This window comes from Lynx canadensis, chromosome A2 (genome assembly GCF_007474595.2).
Source record: "Lynx canadensis isolate LIC74 chromosome A2, mLynCan4.pri.v2, whole genome shotgun sequence".
Classification (NCBI taxonomy): domain Eukaryota; kingdom Metazoa; phylum Chordata; class Mammalia; order Carnivora; family Felidae; genus Lynx; species Lynx canadensis.
The window spans coordinates 103,651,222-103,665,311 of NC_044304.2; the positions used below are offsets into that span (position 1 = coordinate 103,651,222).

The 14,090-nt window shown below is 35.5% G+C and overlaps 1 protein-coding gene across 6 annotated transcripts in view; it reads left to right on the plus strand.

Moving 5' to 3' along the window:
- The window catches only part of PHF14 (PHD finger protein 14), a 217,538-nt gene that overhangs the window by 35,595 nt on the left and 167,853 nt on the right, over window positions 1–14,090 (plus strand). For all 6 annotated transcript variants that reach the window (XM_030308019.1, XM_030308020.1, XM_030308026.1 and 3 more), the window contains exons 5-7: window positions 2,266–2,425; window positions 7,860–7,971; window positions 11,150–11,287. In XM_030308019.1, the coding sequence (XP_030163879.1) occupies window positions 2,266–2,425; window positions 7,860–7,971; window positions 11,150–11,287 (410 nt within the window). The remainder of the gene's footprint in view (window positions 1–2,265; window positions 2,426–7,859; window positions 7,972–11,149; window positions 11,288–14,090) is intronic.

The window sequence follows — 14,090 nt, forward strand, 5'->3', positions numbered from 1 at the left end:
TGGCACTTAGACTACCTTAGAATAAACCTGGCTAGAGATCTTTGAGTGGTTGATAATTTGGCTATCTGTCTGTAGAAGCAACCTATCTAGAAGAGGTAATAAATGTGTCTTAGGAGATTGGAGAAATACCCAAGCTTAGAGATGACCAGGGCATACATTAGGCCTAGAATGAAGTTGTAATTTATTACCATTTGTGCATTAATTTTTTTTCTCTTAAGGATATTTTATCATAAGCATAGTGTCTTTCTTTCTAGAAGAAGAGAAATTAGATAACATGAAGTGTTGTGTCAAGCATCATTTAGGGAAAAGAAAACTATTTAGGAGTCATGGCTATTGTAGTCACCAGTGCTCTTTATTATAAATCATCAAGAGGTTGAATGGCTTTTTATAGTCTGGGTGAAATTATCTCTTAACTTTTCAGTTGCCCTTCATTGGATTCCATATTTATCAGTACTCTGTTCATGCCAATACATCTTCTTGGTATTTTTATACTGAGAAAGAATTATTCATGACAATGGATGTGACATCTCTTTCTTCCTTTCTTTCTCTTTCTTTCTTTCTTTCTTTCTTTCTTTCTTTCTTTCTTTCTTTCTTTCTTTCTTGTTTACTTATTTTTGGAAGAGAGAGAGAGAGAGACAGCGCAAGCAGGGGAGGGGCAGAGAGAGAGGGAGATATAGAATCTGAAGCCAGCTCCAGGCTCTGAGCTGTCAGCACAGAGCCTGATGCGGGGCTTGAACTCACGAACTGTGAGATCATGACCTGAACCAAAGTCAGACAACTTAACCAACTGAGCCACCCAGGCGCCCCATAACATCACTTTCTAGTGAGTTTGGTTGGTTTGTCAGGCAATAACAGCCTGATCAACACAGAGTTCATTGATAAAATTGAGTTTTAGGAATTTTAATGAGAACCTGATCTTAACCAAAATGTTAACAGTGGTGTTGTGCCTGAATTTCCTGTTGGCTTACAGGTTTGACATCTAATCTACTATTTTTGTTCTTAATGTTTATTTTACTGCTTATTTTTTTAAGCATTATTTTAATGTTTTTTTGTTCTGCCCCTTCCCCACTTGTGGGGCATAGATAGAGGATCTGAAGTGGGACCTGTGCTGACAGCAGAGAGTCTGATATAGGGCTCGAATTCACAAACCGTGAGATCATGACCTGAGCTGAAGTCGGATGCTTAACTGACCGAGCCACCCAGATGCCCCTCTAATCTACTCTTTTTAAGTTCAATCTTAAGAGTGATCTTTTTGATTTTATAAAAAGTTTAGCCAGATCTAGAAGCCCACATAGTAACTTTAGTATTTGTGCTGCTGAAGCAAGTACCCCACATAGTAACTTTAAATATAATTTATAATTGCAGGCATGTATATTTGCATTGATAAAGAAACTTTTTGCTTTTAATAATTGAAAGATAGTTGAAGTATAACATGACCTAATATAAAATGTAGAGACCTATGTTAACTAATCTTGTTTGTTTGGTATGTTTATGAGGATCTTTAAAAATTTTTATCACGTTTTCTGCTTAAATAATTTAACTTCTCTCAGATTATAAAGTTAAACAGAAAAAGAGTAATTTCTTGTTTTCATTAATTTGAGTTATGAATAAATTTTTACAGAAGATAGAATTGTAAGTGCTTAAAAAAGATCAACTATCTTCTAGAGCTAGAAGTTGGCTCAGCTATGAATGGAACCCAGCTTGTCTGACTCTAGTCCGAGCTATTCAAATTGTTCTATAGCCTTAATTTATGTCTGTGTGGGTTTCTGTCTTATTTTCCTTTTATTAATACTTAACTTTGTATTTATGGTTATATGGGTTTTTGTTTTAACTGCCATCTCCAAAGTTACATTAGAGGCTTCTTTGATTGTATGTTTGTTTTGCATGAACATGGTCTTATATAAATTTAAGTGTCCATTACAAAGGGAGCACAATAAATATTTGTTAATCAATTGTTCCTAGATGTAATCTGATTTCTTTTTAATGAAAACTTCTATTTTTATGTAATTTTGTAAATTAAAAATTTTTTTAAAGAACTGTATATTTTTCTACTTCTGTAACGCTTTTTCAGTAGATCTAAAACTCTTTCAAAAGGTTGTTTCATTGTGCATACTATGGTAGGTGAAAAGTATTTTTATAAAATTTCACTAATGTGTTTTGACTTTGATATCATTTTTATAAACCATTAGTTTTTCAGAATTTTTTCCACTTTTTGTTTTGTGATTTTATTAATTATTTAATCATACTTTTTTTTTTTTTTTTTAGGTTGCTATGGAGTTGACGGAGAGAGTGACTCAATTATGAGTTCAGCTTCTGAAAACTCCACTGAACCTTGGTTTTGTGATGCCTGTAAATGTGGTGTTTCCCCTAGCTGTGAACTATGTCCCAATCAGGATGGAATTTTCAAGGAGACAGATGCTGGAAGGTTGTTGTCATAATTCTGATGGGTTAATGTGTCTGCTTTGTATTGTGTCTTCTTCTATTTATAATTTTTTCAGTTACACACTTAGATTTGATTGTGTCTATATATATATATATATATATATATATATATATATATATATTTGGCATAGAGTAAATGGGCAGTAGGCTACACATCAGGGGAAGGAGGAGAAAAGACCATTTATTGATTATCTGTATTTGCTTTTATGCCCATAGTTGTATTTAATCCCAGTAATGACTCTATGATGAGACAGGGGCTAAAGTTTTCCATATTATACGTATAGTACTGGAGGCTCAGATCATTAAGTAATTTTAATTTGATCAAGGCCACAGGCTGATGAACAGTCAAATTTGAACCCAGATCTATCTGACTTAATGAGTATATCAGGAGACAGAACGCATACAGTGATTTTAAAAGGGAAAGTTTAATTTACAGAATTATTAATCTATGATAAAGAGTAACTATGATAGAGGCTCCTGGGTGGCTGAGTTGGTTGTGTCTGACTTCACCTCAGTTCAGTATCTCATGGTTCGTGAGTTCAAGCCCTGCATCTGTCTGTGCTGACAGCTCAGAGCCTGGAGCCTGCTTCGGATTCTGTGTCTCCGTCTCTCTCTGTCCCTCCCCTGCTCTCACTCTGTCTCTCTCTTTCAAAAATAAATAAAAACATTTTTAAAAATTAAAAAGAAAAGTAATTATAATATAAAAGAACTCTAAAGGATATCCTAAGGCCGAGGGAGAGTAACCAGGGAATGACCAACTTGGAAGACCCCACCACAGACTGGGGTTCAACTTTGTTGGAGAAGGTGTAGTTGCAACCTACTAGAGGGCAGAGATGTTTGCTGGTTTGCTTGGGCCAGAACTGGTCTTTAGTTCTTGGCAAGTGGGTGTCTAAGCACAGGTTGCAGAGGGAGCTGGGGCAGTGGTGGGATGTCTGTAGTGTGTGGTGTCTGTGTTAAGAGAGCCACAGAAAAATTGTCTCCAGTCTTGGCCTCTGAGGTCACAGAGAGTAGGTGTATGTGGCTGAGGCAGAGCACTGGCAGATGTCCTTCTTCATCCCTGGTGAGAAATAACTTCCTCCTGCAGTGCTGTCTACAACTTCTCCTAAGACAGCTTAATATCATGCTAACTGTGAAGGAGAAATGCTAAAGGGATTTTGTCCATTGTTTCATATTTAGCAGGTATTTACAGGTGGAGAATATCATGCTCACTGTGAAGGAGAAATGCTAAAGGGATTTTGTCCATTGTTTCATATTTAGCACATATTTACAGGTGGACTTGGAGGTGAGAGGCAGTAAATTGATAACTAGCACAAAGACCTATGTTCTTTTCACTATGTTCACACTCATCTTTATTATTAAATTTGAGAGATTGTTGTCATAATAGTGTTGACATTTCCCATGATTTTGGTTTTTGCCCAAGAGACTACCATCTGGAATAGATGATTAAGATTTTATTTTGTGGATCACTGCCTATCCCCCCCTTCCCCAATATAAGAGGAGTACTAAAATATATTGTTTTTTATTTTGTGATATAATGTTATTTCAATATTTTTTTAGAAACATGTTTAATATTCGGATGGGAACAAGATAACCTATACAGATTTTCAGAATGGTTTGCCATATTTTAATGTTGAAAAGGATAGGATATACATTTTATCCCAAAATAAAGGATAGCCTTTAAAATTTAATACATATTACTTTAGTAAAGTAAAAAATAGTTTTCTTATTTTTCAAACTGAGTTAGTGGAAGCCCGTGAGAAATGTTGCCGTACAAGATTGTTGGGACAACATAGAATCTACCATGGAATCTTGGAGAACCCTGGGTGTTGGTGTCTGGGAAAAATGGCTAAAAATCTTACCTTTTCTTCCTTATTGCCCATCCAAGAAGATAAAATCTTTAGTCTGTATCATTGACATGGGCATTATTTCACATTTGCACTGACTTGGACCAGAATTCGGGAGTTTACAGCATTAGAAGTATGTGCTTTCAAGTTGGACTGCCTATATTTGGATTCTGGTCTTTCCTTACCAACTGTGATTATAGACATGTGATAAAGCCTTTTTAAACCTCCATTTCCTTAGCCCTTTTGAGAGAATTAAATGAGGTGATTCCTATAAACAGTACAGTTTCTGGAACATAAGTGGTTAATAAATGTCTCCTTATTTCTACTCCTGCTTCCACTGCTGCTACTAGTGCTTTATTACTACCAATACTGTTCTACTTTCTTAAGGTAATCATAGAGTACCAGCTGCATAAATTCCTTGTGGTAACTATTTTGTTCCAAGAGTTGAAATTTTTGGTGATAAATTGTGGTGAATAAGTAGGGCAACTTTGGAAAACAGTTTGCTTTTAGGGAAGAGAATTTGTTTTACCTCTTTTCTTGTTCATAATTTGAAAGTTCTATTGGAAAACTATAAAGTACCTGTCTCTTCATGCTATTATAATCCACAAAATAGCTTGTAAAGTTTTTTCTGTATGGAGAAAAGATAGGCCTCTTTAATTAGATTTACTGAGAAATATTTGCACTGACTGCTATGGGTCTTACCTATGTAGACACTACCTTGATGGTATGGCCTGGCAAAAGTTCCATTATAGTATTTGAACATTTTATTTGCATTGATACCCACACTTACCTGTAGGCTATGGTGGAAATTATAGGTCTTGATACAGTTTGATGGATACTGTTGAAGCTTGATATGCTTTGATTCAAGGCAAAAAAATAGCCAAGAAGATTTGATCAAAGCCATATAGTATTCTAGTTTCAAATGGAAAATGGGAGGAAAGAAAGAACAAAATATGGAAAGAATGAAAGAAGTTTTGAAATTGACTTCTATCACATGGGCTTTTTTTCACCCTGTTTCTGATGGGAGCTGCAAGTTCTACATAGGAAATGATGTGATCTAATGTAAGAAAACCATGAGTACATTTTTGTCATTAAATTTTTATTCCATTCCTTAGGAAGAGTATTTTACTCTAAGTGGTCTGATTATGGGAAATAATAGACTCTAATAACTTAGAGATAGCATGCACAACACTATGCTGAAAGCACTTCACATTACATAATTGTAACTTCTAAACTGCCTCTGTGGTGCTCTGTTTCTAGCAGTGACTTAGTAATTGATTAATGAGTGAATAAATGGAATGAAAATGACAATGAAAGTGGATTTATTTTACATATTGTAAAAGCACTACAAACACATGTTTCAAAATCAAATTTGATTGATTAAAATAGTTCCCATTCTGGGGTGCCTGGGTGGCTCAGTCGGTTGAGTGTGTCTGACTTTGGCTCAGGTCATGATCTCACAGTTAGATTCCTGAGTGTGAGCCCTATATCAGGCTCACTGCTGTCAGCAGCACTTTGAATCCTCTGTCCCTCTGCCCCTCCCCCACTTGAGCTGTCTCAAAAATCAGATATTTTAAAAATAAAATTGTTCCCATTCTGATTGAGCCTTTGATAAGTATCTGGTTAGTTTTCTTTATTAAAATATGTGAATTTAAAAGAATTTATTAATAGTTTCTATGCTATGACAATTTGACTCTGTTTCTTCATGGCTTTATGTGGTGCTTGTTTTGTATTCCTTTCCCCAATCAACATCTGTCATCATAGCTCCAAGCAAAATGGATGTTAAAGTAACAAAGAAGACTATTCGTTTTGATTTTTCAATTTGTATTAATTATAGAGTTCTAAAGTTTGTGCAGTTAAACAAATGAACAAAAAAATATTTACAACAGGTATTACAAAGGATGGAAATTGTCTCAGCTGTTTGATAGGTGTTTTAATAAAGACCCAAGTTGGCATCCTCACATGAGTGATTTGGGGAAATGATACACTTGTGTGCCAATCACACTGAAATGGCAGTTTAAATCTGTAGTACTTGCATGGCTTGTACTAAAACATTTTCAGAAGGTCAGTAGGAAGCAAGCAGCCAGCTGTTGGGTTTATCAAAGATAAACTCCTGCAGAGTACAGTGGCATTTAATACACCAGTGGAGCATGAAAAAACTGTGCAAATTAAATTGAGAAAGCAGCTGCTTGTTGAAGATGTGTATCTTTATATTGAACTCCGCGGGATGCATTTGGGAGGTTGAATTAAAACAGTCTATCAAGAAAATCTCAAAATCTTGGAATTTCTTCTCAATAAAAAAGATAATTTTTAAAGATTCGTAACTATTTTCCCCAGGACCTCTATAAAATGATTCTTAGTCATCTTCTTTTAAAACTTACAGTGTGTCACAAAACACAGCCATGTGGCAATGATAGCCTCTCAAACTGTGATAAAGCAGAATTTATTGTTAATATAGTCACAAGGTGAAGGCAGATTTACCATCTCATTTTTACCTTCTTTCTTAAAGAAGTGATACAGATCTGTTTAAAAATTTTAAAACCATTGATCCCATATATTGTATGGTTGTAAGTAAACAAAGGGTTCCTAAATGCATTTTTAGTGCAGCTTTTAAAAAAGAATTAGAATCAACTCCCCATTCTGTGTACTGCAACTTTTTCATGTACTAAAACTTTGAGCATTCTTTGTTTAGTGTTGCAGCATCATTCAGACTTAAAAAAAATGTATGTGGGGCATGTAAGTTTAAGTACAAAGGTTGAATGGTGAACAGATTAGTTGAATGAGATAGGACTTCCTTATATTATATAACTGTTGTCTACAGTCTTCTAGCAATCAGTTTTAACCTGGGAAGAAAGAAAGGATGACCACCAAAAATTGTTTTATTTATTTTTTTAAAGTTTATTTATTTTAAGAGAGAGAGAGAGCGCGCATGAGCAGGGGAGAGGCAGAGAGAAAGGGAAAGAAAGGATCCCAAGCAGGCTCCCTGCTGCCAGCACAGAGTCTGATGTGGGGTTTGAACTCAAAAACCATGAGATCATGACCTGAGTCAGAATCAAGAGTCGGACTCTTGACTGACTGAGTCACCCAGGCGCCCCGCCCACCCAAATTTTAAATTGTCCTGATGGCCTCTCCAACAGCTTTTAGAAAACAGTAACAAGAAAGAGCAATTTTACTTACTTACTACAGAATTACTTCACAGTTCTTAAATTAGGATCCTTCTCAGAGAGCTTAAAATAATGAATGTGAATCTTCTCATGAGTAAGAAAATGACGTTTCATTTGTATAGTGGTTTTGTGCAAATATTTAGGAATAACAGGTAAGTGCAAAATGCAGTGAATTTAAGTGAAAGGCAATTATAGTTGTTAATTCTTAGCTTGGGCTAAGCTGCTAGAAAAGTAGTGCTTATTGAGTTGTGCTTATTCCATATTCTTCAGTTGTGGGAGATTGTGAAGGTCTGACTATAGAATTCTTTCAGTAGTTACTTGTGATGGCACACACGTGTTTTATGTTTATTTTCCTTGTGGGCATTTTATGAAAGTTTGATAGCAAAATCATATTTTTCTCTCCTTATAGATGGGTTCATATTGTCTGTGCCCTGTATGTTCCTGGAGTAGCCTTTGGAGATATTGACAAATTACGACCAGTAACACTGACAGAAATGAACTATTCCAAATATGGTGCCAAGGTGAGGCAAAGTGTTTTTGATTGTCTAAAAGAGAAAAATTTGTTTATATGACTTTTTACTGATATCATTGTTCACTACAGAAATGCTTATTAGTAATGATACTATTTGTAGAACATTTAGCAGTAAATCATTTATTATTGTTAGTAATTTTCCCAGAAAGCCAGTAATTTATAAATTCTTCCATGTATTCTTAATTTAGAGTTACCTATGGGGTAAAATGATAATTGATACTACTTCTATTTTTGTGGCATTTAGTATACTCCCTAGTACACATGAGTTCTCAGATCAGTAAGATCAAATACAAACCTAATTTCTGACTTTATTTTTGAAGTGAAATTTACCAAAATTATGAAAAGAGGAAAAGGGACACCTATTATTTTACTCAGGTTTCAAGGACCTTTTTTTTTTTTTAAATGACTGCATAGCCTGCCTTGCAAATCATTCTCAGCCTCAATAATTTATAAATTGGTTTTTATTGATTGAGCTTTAGGATTATAAGTGATAAAAATACACTTACTGGGGCACCTGGGTGGCTCAGTCGGTCAAGCATCTGGCTTTGGCTCAGGTCATGATCTCACCTTCTGTGAGTTCGAGCTCTGAGTCGGGCTCTGTGCTGACAGTTCAGAGCCTGGAGCTTCGGATTCTGTGTCTCCCTGTCTCTCTCTGCCCCTCCCCTACTCACACTCTGTCTCTCTCTGTCTCTCAAAAAATAAAAACAACAAACAAAAAATACACTTATTAATTTAAACTTAGGTATATAATTATTATAGACATCCCTGGAATACTAGAACCAATTAGGCACTGATACATTCTCTTCCATTACTGTCCCTTGGGAAATTGGGAAGGAAGACTGATAGTGTCAGTAATACATTAAGGTGGGTGGGAAACTTAAAGGTTTTTGGAAAATTCTGATGATGAAAATTCAAAAATTTGACAGCTTCTGCTGCTATATGTAGAATATTCTCCTCAGGCTCTAACCACAGCCCCCATCCCTCACCCTCCAGCCTCACTCCAGTACTCTTGTGCTTTAGTTTGGGTAATTTCTATTGAACTGTCTGCAGCTTTTTTCTCCAGAATTAGTTAAAGACCCCAGGGAGAAAAGCAGGCCCAAGCAGTGAACTTACTTTCCTGGTCCTCAGGTAATTCTGTACTATCTTGTTATCTTTCTAATGCCTTCAGCTATAGTTAAAAAAAAAAAATAATTTGTTCACATTTTCTAGTTTCTAGCAGGATTAATACCTACCTAGTATTACCTAGTCCACCATTATTGGAAGTGAAAGTTAGTGCTTTTTGAGATCAGCTTCAGAATTCACGAGCACAGAGCCTAGAAGGGACTGGCTTAAGTAATTTTCATTAGGCACACATTATTATCATAATTACAAATCTAGAAGCAATAAAAAAAACAAGAACCAGATATTACTTCATATAACTGAAACCAGCAATGACCTCTGAACTGAAAAAGAGAATCATTAAATATATAATCGTCAGCTGATTTTTCATTATCACCTTCTTTTGTTTTGAAGTGTGATTAGAAAGTAGAGTAAAAAAATTATGTATTCTCTAGCTTATTGGTACAGTCAGTGATGTGAATTATAACTGGGACAGTTCTTCTAGACCACATTATCTATCCATTTCCTAATCCTGGTTACTTTCTCCCCTGTGTTCTCAGTTGCTTAGCATAGTTCTGCTAGCATTTTAAATGATTCAGGCAATTGAAGAAGATTCCCATTTCTTTGTTAGATTGTTCTATAGTCTTTATAAGACTTTTTGTCAGGAAATTTTTTCTTGTATTCACTCTGAAATCCCTTCAACTTCATCGTATTACATTAAATTAGTTTGGGAACTTCTTAAGCACTTTGGTTCTGTTTGTGCTGTTGACATTATTGAAATAATTTAATTTCTCCATTTCTCTCTCTTCCATTTTCTCTCCTCCTGTCTCATTCTTTGTCTCTTTTTTGGTCTCATGTTTAGATTACTATTTACTGATACATCCTACCATATGCCTCCTACTGTTACTAGAAAAAAAAAAAAAAAAACCTTAACCAAGCAGTAGAGTGTCAGGATTTGGGTATATTTTCACATCTATACCCAGATTCCTATTCTTGCTGTTTTCATTCATTGCTGATGTATCAGTTGGGTGCTGTCTACCTCCTAGGTAGTTACTTACTGTTACAGTATTAAAATGATATTTTTAGTGCCTACTGAAACTTTTTAATTTTCTTCTGTATATGTTTCCCTTATATTTAATTTACTTAGAATATATTTACTAAACAGTTCTTCTTTAAATGTCTACTGGCAATCTTTCACAGTTTAGCAGGTTTTTTTTTTTAAACGAAGATTCCTATCATTAGAGTAGTTTATATTTTAAGACTAGATTTCTTTTTCTCTCTCTGTGGTATAGATAGTGAAAAGGATAAAAAAATAAATTTGGGGAGGATTGGGGGTAATTTCATTTGTTGAAACTTTCAGTTTTACAGTTCTTCCCTTTGTATTCAGAAAGGATTTAACTAGTTGGCTACATTGTGTATCACAACCAATTTCATCAGATTGTTTACATAAGATTACTTTTTAATTCTCTTAAAGATATTTTAAAAATGATTTCTTTGGTTCCAGTACCTAGATTTTTTTTGGCGAATTTCTCTGGCTTCTTACTTATTTTCTTTCATTTTCCAAGCAGTATTATGTTGTTCAAGTCATTATAGCTTCATGGTTAAGAACAATGACTTTTAGATTACTCTGGTTTGAAGACTGACTTGACAATTATTTTTTTGTGTTATTCTGAGCAGATTTCTTAACCTGTCTTCGTTTTCTCATGTGTAAAATGGAGGTAATACGTCTTTCATATGCTAGTGTGGAATAGTGGATCAAATGGTTACATATGTTAATATATGTAAAGTGTTTAGAATAGTGGCTAGCACATAGTAAATCCTTATTATTATTATTATTATTATTATTATTATTATTATTATTAGTGTCATCATTATTGTATCAGTGGAATTTTGGTTCATTAGAATTCTAGAGAGAATTTTTTCATATAAACTCTTTTCTTGCCCACAGTTATTGTTTTATTGATATGCTATTGATTCACTATTTGTATTTTATGGACGCTTTGTATGAGAATGCAGTCTTGTTTTAGAGATATTTTTATTCTGAGAGTTTTCCTGTTATTCCATTTTAGGAATGTAGCTTCTGTGAAGACCCTCGTTTTGCTAGAACTGGAGTTTGCATTAGCTGTGATGCAGGGATGTGCAGAGCCTATTTCCATGTGACCTGTGCCCAGAAGGAAGGTCTGCTTTCAGAGGCAGCAGCAGAAGAGGTAGGTTTATTTAAAACCATCGTTGGTGAATATGTTCAAAAGATGTCTCATAACTCTATTATGTCCTACAATAGGTGTGCATGATAGAAGAATTTAACAAGCATATTTTTAAAGTCTTTGCTTAGATCACTGGTCTAAAATTTCAAGAGTAAACAATATATGAGTTTTTCAGTCTTAAAGCTAGTTAGACATTTGGAAAACATGTTAAGCTTTTTATAGCGAGATCTGACAGGTAAAATGAAACATAATCCAAGTTGTTTTAAAGTATTAATATGTCAGCATTTTTTATAGGAGGATCTGAAATTATGTTTGGATAACTTTGCTCTGTTTCTTTAAATAAAAGCATTACCCTTTCTTCAGTATCTGTATTTCTATCTCTTTACAAGTGTTTTTAATCTTACAATTTTCCTTCCAGGTTTATTAGCTTTAGATTAGACAGTTTTTTTCAAAGCACATTTTGGGGACTCCTTAATCTCTTTCAAGAGGTTTGTGAGGTTGAAACTATCTTTGTAACAATATGAAAACAGTATATACATTTTTTACTCTTTTTTTTTTTTTTTTTTTTTTTATGAAATTTATTGACAAATTGGTTTCCATACAACACCCAGTGCTCATCCCAAAAGGTGCCCTCCTCAATACCCATCACCCACCCTCCCCTCCCTCCCACCCCCCATCAACCCTCAGTTTGTTCTCAGTTTTTAACAGTCTCTTATGCTTTGGCTCTCTCCCACTCTAACCTCTTTTTTTTTTTTTCCTTCCCCTCCCCCATGGGTTCCTGTTAAGTTTCTCAGGATCCACATAAGAGTGAAACCATATGGTATCTGTCTTTCTCTGTATGGCTTATTTCACTTAGCATTACACTCTCCAGTTCCATCCACGTTGCTACAAAGGGCCATATTTCATTTTTTCTCATTGCCACATAGTATTCCATCGTGTATATAAACCACAATTTCTTTATCCATTCATCAGTTGATGGACATTTAGGCTCTTTCCATAATTTGGCTATTGTTGAGAGTGCTGCTATGAACATTGGGGTACAAGTGCCCCTATGCATCAGTACTCCTGTATCCCTTGGATAAATTCCTAGCAGTGCTATTGCTGGGTCATAGGGTAGGTCTATTTTTAATTTTCTGAGGAACCTCCACACTGCTTTCCAGAGCGGCTGCACCAATTTGCATTCCCACCAACAGTGCAAGAGGGTTCCCGTTTCTCCACATCCTCTCCAGCATCTATAGTCTCCTGATTTGTTCATTTTGGCCACTCTGACTGGCGTGAGGTGATACCTGAGTGTGGTTTTGATTTGTATTTCCCTGATAAGGAGCGATGCTGAACATCTTTTCATGTGCCTGTTGGCCATCTGGATGTCTTCTTTAGAGAAGTGTCTATTCATGTTTTCTGCCCATTTCTTCACTGGGTTATTTGTTTTTCGGGTGTGGAGTTTGGTGAGCTCTTTATAGATTTTAGATACTAGCCCTTTGTCCGATATGTCATTTGCAAATATCTTTTCCCATTCCGTTGGTTGCCTTTTAGTTTTGTTGGTTGTTTCCTTTGCTGTGCAGAAGCTTTTTATCTTCATAAGGTCCCAGTAATTCACTTTTGCTTTTAATTCCCTTGCCTTTGGGGATGTGTCGAGTAAAAGATTGCTACGGCTGAGGTCAGAGAGGTCTTTTCCTGCTTTCTCCTCTAAGGTTTTGATGGTTTCCTGTCTCACATTTAGGTCCTTTATCCATTTTGAGTTTATTTTTGTAAATGGTGTGAGAAAGTGGTCTAGTTTCAACCTTCTGCATGTTGCTGTCCAGTTCTCCCAGCACCATTTGTTAAAGAGGCTGTCTTTTTTCCATTGGATGTTCTTTCCTGCTTTGTCAAAGATGAGTTGGCCATACGTTTGTGGGTCGAGTTCTGGGGTTTCTATTCTATTCCATTGGTCTGTGTGTCTGTTTTTGTGCCAATACCATGCTGTCTTGATGATGACAGCTTTGTAGTAGAGGCTAAAGTCTGGGATTGTGATGCCTCCTGCTTTGGTCTTCTTCTTCAAAATTCCTTTGGCTATTCGGGGCCTTTTGTGGTTCCATATGAATTTTAGGATTGCTTGTTCTAGTTTCGAGAAGAATGCTGGTGCAGTTTTGATTGGGATTGCATTGAATGTGTAGATAGCTTTGGGTAGTATTGACATTTTGACAATATTTATTTTTCCAATCCATGAGCAGGGAATGTCTTTCCATTTCTTTAAGTCTTCTTCAATTACCTTCATAAGCTTTCTATAGTTTTCAGCATACAGATCCTTTACATCTTTGGTTAGATTTATTCCTAGGTATTTTATGCTTCTTGGTGCAATTGTGAATGGGATCATTTTCTTTATTTGTCTTTCTGTTGCTTCATTCTTAGTGTATAAGAATGCAACTGATTTCTGGACATTGATTTTGTATCCTGCAACTTTGCTGAATTCATGTATCAGTTCTAGCAGACTTTTGGTGGAGTCTATCGGATTTTCCATGTATAATATCATGTCATCTGCAAAAAGCGAAAGCTTGACTTCATCTTTGCCAATTTGGATGCCTTTGATTTCCTTTTGTTGTCTGATTGCTGATGCTAGAACTTCCAGCACTATGTTAAACAACAGCGGTGAGAGTGGGCATCCCTGTCGTGTTCCTGATCTCAGGGAAAAAGCTCTCAGTTTTTTCCCCATTGAGGATGATGTTAGCTGTGGGCTTTTCATAAATGGCTTTTATGATCTTTACGTATGTTCCTTCTATCCCGACTTTCTCAAGGGTTTTTATTAAGAAAGGGTGCTGGATTTTGTCAA